Source organism: Labrus mixtus, chromosome 23, assembly GCF_963584025.1.
Source record: "Labrus mixtus chromosome 23, fLabMix1.1, whole genome shotgun sequence".
NCBI classification, from domain to species: Eukaryota; Metazoa; Chordata; class Actinopteri; order Labriformes; family Labridae; genus Labrus; species Labrus mixtus.
Genome location: NC_083634.1, coordinates 14,729,397 through 14,737,707, shown reverse-complemented (window position 1 = coordinate 14,737,707; position 8,311 = coordinate 14,729,397). Strand labels below are relative to the sequence as shown.

The following is an 8,311-nucleotide window of genomic DNA, read 5'->3' as shown; positions in this document are numbered from 1 at the left end:
TCCTGCTGGCTCAGCTCACTGTGAAGTATAGACTCGTTGTTGTTTCTGTTTTCAGACCAAAAACCTTTTGTGACTATTATTCTTGACTCTTAAAAGTGTGGATTTTTCTGTCATGAGTCAGGACACAATAGGAGAGCATTATTTTGCCAGAGTTCCTTCACATTAGTAGGCCAATGGGCATAAATCCCCCATTTTTCTGTGTGTTAAATAACCTCCTTGCAGAATACAAAATGTAAAGTAACTTCCCGTGGCTAATATTTAATAACTTTATTGTTAAGTGTGTCTAACCAAGATCTTCATCAACAGCAAAGGCCATGATCAAGATGTCATCCCGCAACACAGCTGCCACCTTCTGGTTAAAAAAATGCATTGCAGGATGGCAATTAGCGTCTGCTCTCGCGATACCGCCACACTTAGACGAGACTACCCGGACCATAACAGGAACTGAGACCATAGAGTGTAAATATTAACTGAGACATGGCATCGGTGTTCGGCGGAGTTGAGGGGTGAGCACGGGTTGAAAATATTCAATAGACTTAAAAAGATGTATTAAATGTTTAGGAGAACTGTTTATGCCAGGCTTTTAATCTTGTTGTGAAATTAAGAGTTTCAGTCTGACTGTATCTTGTCTTCTGTCACAAGGAAGCTGTGTCTGCTTGTGTGTGTGTGTGTGTGTGTGTGTGTGTGTGTGTGTGTGTGTGTCTCGTGATCTCATATCCCTTGAAGAAGCTTTTAAAGAATTTGTGCATTTCCACGAATGTGATAAAGTGTTACATTTGAAAGTTATCATGTCTTTGTTTTTCTTGCCTAAATGTAGCCTACCATTAAGTTTCAGGTTGTTTTTAAATCTGTTTTATTAGTATTGCAGTGATGTGAAGGCTTCTGTATTGTGCTTCTGTGTTTTTGCTTTTCAAGAGGAGGGACCCACTCCAAAGCAGTGCTGGTCGGAGCAGATGGAAAGATCCTGGCGGAGACAGAGGGGCCGTCCACAAACCACTGGGTGAGCAGAGGGAAGACTTCTGTCTATCTATCACACCTCATTTTTAAATATCACTTCACAAAGTGTGTAAAAGCGAGCGGACCAGTGATTGGAAAAAGTTGGAATTTCTTTAAAGAAATGAATGAATACAAGACTTTTGTGTCTTTCCACCCCAAAAAAATGTTGATGTGTGTATTTGTGTGTGTGTGTGTGTGTGTGTGTGTGTGTGTGTGTGTGTTCTTGTGTCTTTGTGTGTTCAGTTGGTCGGGGTGGACAAATGCATTGAGGCGATCAATGACATGGTCCAGAGAGCAAAGAAGGAGGCGGGGCTGGACCCAAACACACCGCTCTACTCACTGGTCAGTCGAAATTGTTATTGACCACTAACATACATGTCAAGAAGAGCATTCATAAACAAGTTATTATATGTGTGTGTGTGTGTGTGTGTGTGTGTGTGTGTGTGTGTGCGCGCGCAGGGCATGTCTCTCAGCGGAGGGGAGCAGAAGGACGCCATCGACAAACTGGTAGCTGAAATGAAGGAGCGCTTCCCCTCTCTTAGCCAGAACTACTTCATCACCACCGATGCCATTGGCGCCATGGCGACCGCCAGTGACCGTGGTAACTGTTTTGTCTTTGACACTTTTCATTATAGTGCGGATTAAGTTCTCAGCACAAACCTTTTACACCACAGGGCTGACGACGGACACATTTAATCTCAGTTAAGTCATTCTTATATTGATTTGAATACAACATGATTTAAATATTATACATACCTCTCGTTTCAGACTTAAAAACTGAACGCACTTTCGCACCATCAGTATTGAAAGATACACACTTACATACAGCTGAAATTACAACAATAAAATCTGATATCAGGGCAAAGGATGATACTTTACCCTCTTGGGTGTGGCTGTATAATATTGTATGTAGTGTGGCCTTTGAAACGGATCATGACGTCACCTTTGTTGACATATCAGCTCACAGGATCTCTGCTTTCTTTATAGGAGGTGTAGTGTTGATATCAGGGACCGGCTCCAACTGCAAGTTAGTCAATCCCGACGGCTCGCAGATCGGCTGCGGAGGCTGGGGTCACATGATGGGCGATGAAGGATCCGGTAAGCATTGGCCACGTTTATGCGTGAATGATGTATAGCTGATCAAAATGATTTGAGCGACCTCTTGAGAGAACTTTCTATCACTCAGCATTCTGGATCGCCCATTCGGCGGTGAAGACGGTGTTTGATGCCAAAGACAACTTTGTGTCTCCACCTCATGATGTGACGCACGTCAGAAAAGCCATGGAGGAATACTTCCAGGTCAGGCGGAAGCAGCAGTCCGAAATGTGTTAGAAATCAACCAGGGCTTCAAACTGCGATACCTGAGAAAGTCAAATCGGGGTTCAGGGGAATCACATTCATCTCTTTTTTTTTTTACATTGTATGTGAATGAGTGCATTTATTGAAACAATGCACCTTTTATCTCAGGTGTCAGATCTAATGGGCATGCTGCCACACCTCTACAGAAACTTCCAGAAGTCTCACTTTGCTGGTTTCTGCAAGAAATTGGCAGAAGGTAGGAGGCACATCACTTCATACAAAGTTATGTTGGGGAGGGGAGAAATAGATAAGAATTGAAGGTCTAATGAAGAGTATTTGTGGTTGTGTTTAAGGTGCAGAAGCAGGGGATGCTCTCTGTCAGTATGTGTTCACTCAGGCAGGGAGAGTCCTTGCACAGCATGTAGAATCAGTGTTACCTGTAGCACAAGAGGTAAAAAAAACACACACACACTCTGTGCTTCAACTAATTTGCAATAAACATTCTTCATTTCAATTCCTTCTAATCTCCTCATCTTTCACGACAGTCTCTTTTGGGAGGCACCATTGGCCTGCCGATCCTGTGTGAAGGCTCAGTTTGGAAGAGCTGGGAGCTTCTGAGGCCGGGTCAGTGTCCTTCCTCTTCAGAGTAAAATCACTAAACCGGACACTTAAAGAGAGCGAGCTGTAGCAGCGTCAAGGTTCCCCTTTTTGTTACATTTCTTCTGCGTTGTGACGTGTTTGTTTTCTCTTCTCAGGTTTCAACGAGGTGTTGGATAAAGTGGCATCTTCTGACAAATTCAGGGGCCGTTTCCATGGGTACAGCCTCCTGACTTTGCAGCAGTCTTCAGCGCTCGGCGGCGCGAGCCTGGGAGCTCAGAGTATAGGCTCCTCCGTAACTTTGGACTACGAGGCCAACGCCAACATCTTCTACCAACACACTTTCGACAGTAGACCGTGATGAAGGTCACAACCAATCAATCCCACACTAAAGGAACACGTATGAGAGGGTTTATAAATGATACAACTCTAATCATGAAACGTTCTTTAAGGATGGTGATCGTTATGATTTTGTAATGAAGTGATATCACCGAGGTTGTTCTGAAGAAATTGACAGATCTTTGATTTTCTACATATCCATAGTGACTATTCAGACACTTCAAATTGGCGTTTTTTCTGCTTTACTGCAAATCTTTTCACTTTTTAAAAACTTGTTTACATTTGACATTTATAATAAAGATCATTTTGACAAAAAAACATCAAAGTGTGGGCTTTTTTTAACCTCTGGTCACCAAGATAAGATTTGTTTGAGCTGAGACGTGGAAAAAGCATCAAGTCACAGCTCTGTCCTGAATACATTTTTGAATTCTAATATTCCTTAATACCGTTTAGAGATAATTAAAGACGGATACATGTTGATGATAAACAGGAGTACGCTTCAAGAGTTGCCTTCATGCTAATAGAGAAGGACACGTTGTATGTCCTGGTTCTTTTGGGTCAGTGTCTGTACCATCCTGTTTCTAATCATGTGCACTAAAACAGGTCATCTGTGTTTTTCTCCCCTTTACCTGCTCCTAAAACCTCAAACCAGAAAGTGGCTGCACTGCCCATGATCTAACAATGCATCCTTCATTTTTTTACCAGTACAATAGGCAAAGCACGATCCTGTGCTCCAGTCCCTGTAAGGCCGTCTTTGGACAACATGGCTGCTTCCTGCCGTTTCCCGGTGTGAGGGTTATGATTTGATTGCGTTCCCTTTTTTTTTTTTAGATACTGTAGGACAGTGGATCGGGCCAGAAACCAGGGAGAGAGAGAGAGAGAGAGAGAGCCTGGAATGACATGCGAGAAAGCTGCCACGGGTTGGATTCAAACCCCGGCCGCCCCGCTTAAAGGACTACAGCCTCTGTATGTGCGGATCTGAGCAAATCAAATCTCAGTTTACTGTTGGACTCAGATCTGCTCTGTTAATGTATATCATCCTGTCTGCATGTGCACAGCATTATGGTGTGAACGCTGGCTTGCACATCAAATAAAATGACAGATAAGCTACCTCAGGATGTGGAATAAGCGTCAACAGAATTATTACATTTCGATTAAAAACAGTCGCAGTAACATTCCATGGTCTCTCACTCTGAGGGTCTGACTCCTCAGTTCAGCTCAGCTGTGCTGCTGTGAGGGGAGGAATCACAGAAAACATGAAATGATTTCCTCAAAACAACTGGAGGTAAGTACTCTGACTCTGAAGCCGCTTTCTTTTTGTATTTGTATTATTCCCTATCATCTTTAAGATAAATTATGTAAGAGTGTGCCAGACTTAGGCCTTTTTGGGGGTGTTGTTTTTAGTCTGTTTTGAATTGAAATGAAGAGGTCCAAATGGTTTTGCACACGTCGCTCCTGCTGCTTCAGCGGATTGGTCTAAAGAGTCGACCTGCTCTTTATAAAAGATGTAATGAGATCAGTTTTGTGCGATGTATCAAAATCCTGATTGTATGACTTATTTACTAGATTGTCTTAAAACCTTATCACTGCTTATTACATTTCAAATAAATGGAAAACCTTTGAGGTGGCATGGGATTCATTGTATGTAGTTATTGTGATAGATTATTATCAGACATTGATTAAAATGTACAGTCAATGCAGAACTCAATTTTGCCTGCACAAAAAAAAAACATTAACAGTGCAGTTTGGACTCCTCATAAACTTTCAGAAAAATGTTTCCTAATTTGTGGCATTTTTTTTTCTCTCCAATGGCAAAGCACACGTCTTTTTAAATGTGTTGATGTTACTTATTTAGACCACATGAGGTCACTAGAAACAAGGTATGAACACAAAACGGACATGCAGTCGATAATCACAGGATTACTGGGTTTCCTGTTGATACATACAGCATGGCAGATTTTGAGTAGCTTTATCAGCCGTATTTATTTGGGTTCAATTTTGACTCTGTTTTATTTCTCCATGCTGAAAACAAATAGTATGAAAGTGGTGTGAGTGAACTAAAAGGCAAAAGTTGTGGCAGGATAAACAAAACAGTCATGAAAGAATGAAACTTGGTCAAGCTGAGGAGAAAACTGAAATGTGCTCTAACAACATGGCAGTAAACGCTTCTCACACCGTGATTCATCTGTGCGTATACCACAAGAGTTATCTGTTTACCACCCACCATGTTTATTTTTCATGATTCGATTACTTTTTCTTTTAATTCAAGACTTTCATTGACAATGTAGTATTTTTTTTTTTTACACTTACCTAAAGCGTCTGAATACCTTCTCCACTGTTTGCAAAAAAAAGTTATGCCCGACCACACACACACACACACAAACTGAATTCAGGTGATATTGTCACAATGCCTGTTTTTCTCATTCAGGCTGTGGGACAAATGACCTTTGGGAGATTTGTCACCACTTACAGGAGGGACTATAATCCATTCAGAGAGCACCACCTGGAGGGGAATCCACGGAGGCCTATCACAGATGTTAGAGCTGCCCCTCCCTTTGTCCCCTATGTCGTCTCACCTCAGGTAAGATGGACGAATAGACAGACAGACGGACACACAGATCTAAGACTCACCGTCTGGATGTATTGTTTTCATAGGCTGGTTGTGATATCTGGCCTATATTTTACAAGACAACTAACAGCGACTACGGCTCAGCCGCCTATTTACAGGTAAACAACTTCACACATGCAGTAACTTCATAATGATGTTCTTCAGTTTGATGTACCACCACCACCACACTCAACTCTTTCTCTACTGCATCTTATCAGCCTCCATCGTATTCCCTCCCTCCTGCATCCCTGCCGCGATTTGGCATCCTTCCTCTTCCCGTCTTTGAGGCGTCTGCGGGCTCCACCCTGACTGAAGCCAGGACTCAGGATACAGGAGTCGCCAGGGAGACTTGGCCTGTAGTTTGTGAGGAGGAGAAAGGTCTGCTGCACTATGCAAAGGGTAAGAAGGATACATACATACCGTACATACATACATACCTTTCAGCTGTATGGCTACTCAAGTTGAATTTTTTTTTCGATTGAAAGTGTTTGATCAGCGAGAGGCAAAAGATGAGCAGCAGCACAAGTGTGATGTACTCTATGAGGAAGGTGAGAAAGCTGTTAATATCTTCAGGAGGGTTCATATGCTGCTAAATCTTTGGCTCATGTTCTAACCTTAACCTGGATTCGAACCCTTTTAAAATCCTGCTTATAATGTTTTGAGGGCCTTCAAACTTGAGCGAGCGACAGTTAATAAAGAAATCTCGTCTTTTTTTTTTTTTGTTCATTTGTAGGTGTGATATCGTTGCCATCTCTTGTTTGCCCGGCTTGCTCTCAAGATCACATTCGATCTGTCTGCAGAGAGGCTGAGCTACAGGCCCTACTCCACCTTCCTGTGACCCGTAGTCCAATAATCCAAATCAAAGGTAGAACAACTCTCTCTATCATACACACATATACAGAAACACAATGCCAAATGACAGAGGTTAGGGAGGGATTTAAAAAAAACAAAAAAGTGTGTCCACCCTGACATCATCATATTTAAATAAGTTTCTACACTCATGGTTCTCAGCTGCAACAGTGAAGCTAAGGGTAAGCGTTGGTATGATGTTTACAGTTGTCACACATTGAGTTTAGCATGTTGGCAGCTAAAGTTATTTCAAATCTTACAGGGGTCGGGGTCATTCAAATCTTAGGGTTTCATCCTCAGGATTATCTGGACCTCTGTACAAATGATCATGGCAGCCAAAACTGGCCTGCCAGAAAGTGAGACAGCTGCTCATCTTGTCAGCCTGTATAATGAATGGAAAGCAGAGTCTCAAGTGAAGAGAGCTAGTCGACTGTAAAGTTTGACTGATAATTTGTTCATTTTTTCTGTTTTATTAGATGCCGGAAAGTTGGATAATATTAGCAGCTTGAAGGACTTCATGGCTCGTGGACCAAAAATCAGCACTTTCCTTCAGCCTTTTCCCAGGCAGTGCCTTTGGTAAGCAACTGGCACAAACCTCACTTCTAGCCACACGTAAAGGTCACATTTTATACTTTTTTTCAACCAGTTTTAATATGTGTCAGAGCGCCCCTATAACATGTCTGATCCTGTATTTAAACATGCCTATAAACCCCTCTACTTCAGCCCTGCTCAGAACAGGCTGTTTCTGTGTGTGTACCTTTAAATATGTAAATGAGCTGTGTCTGACCACGCCCCCTCTCTGGAAGTGATTGGTAGGCTAGGCTTTCTTGTACCATTCTCGATTGTTTACGTTGAGAAGGCAGATTGAGAGGGCAGAAAAACACCCAGTTGTGGGAGTGTCTCCTGGGGGAGGGGCTACTGCCCTTTGTGATGTCACAAAGCGAAAATCTCAAAACGGCCTGTTTGAGCACACATTTTCTGAAAAGTGGAGCAGGCAAAAGATGGAGTGGCTGGACTTTTCACATAATGGGGAGGGGTGGAGGGGATCAAAAACCATAGTTAAGTATATTTTAGATAATATGTGACCTTTAATTTTTACATTTTCTTTTAGGTTTGCTCCTCACATGTCGCTCTTTTCCTAACACCTTCTCTGCTTTCCTCTCCCCAGCTGTGTTTGTAAAACCGAGTTCCCTTATAGCTGTTCTTTCACGATGCCAAGCTTCACTCCTGGCGTTCCTTGTAGCAGCACACTACAAGTTGCCCAGAATGTCAACTGTAGGGACCAAAGCAGGAAGCCACTGTTGACAGAGTACCAAGCTAACTACACCGCTAAGGTAAAGGGAGGATTCAGAGGAGCACTGAAGTCTGTATATGTTGTCTTCTTATTTGACCTTGATTTCCTTGTGTGTCTCCTTCTAGTGGACCCAGTCTCAAATCCAGAATCCTCATTTTCCCAATCCCAGGAGTATCTTCCATTCAATCTGAAGCTCAACTTTTGTCTCAATACACGACCGATTATCACAAAGAGCTTGTTTGTGTTTTTGTTCCAGACATTATGATCCCGATCAAAGGGCTGTGTGCCAGAATTAAATGTGAACAACCCGAGCACTATTCAGGCAGGAA

The 8,311-nt window shown here is 42.5% G+C and overlaps 1 protein-coding gene across 1 annotated transcript; it reads left to right on the top strand.

The window, feature by feature from the left end:
* The first annotated feature begins 359 nt into the window (after window positions 1–359).
* nagk (N-acetylglucosamine kinase) lies at window positions 360–3,549 on the top strand. The gene is made up of 10 exons (XM_061031304.1): window positions 360–506; window positions 916–1,000; window positions 1,240–1,338; window positions 1,456–1,597; window positions 1,984–2,094; window positions 2,183–2,295; window positions 2,464–2,551; window positions 2,649–2,746; window positions 2,841–2,919; window positions 3,051–3,549. Exons 1-10 carry the CDS (start codon window positions 478–480, stop codon window positions 3,251–3,253), a joined length of 1,047 nt encoding a protein of 348 aa, XP_060887287.1. The 5' UTR covers window positions 360–477; the 3' UTR covers window positions 3,254–3,549.
* Window positions 3,550–8,311: the final 4,762 nt, after the last annotated feature.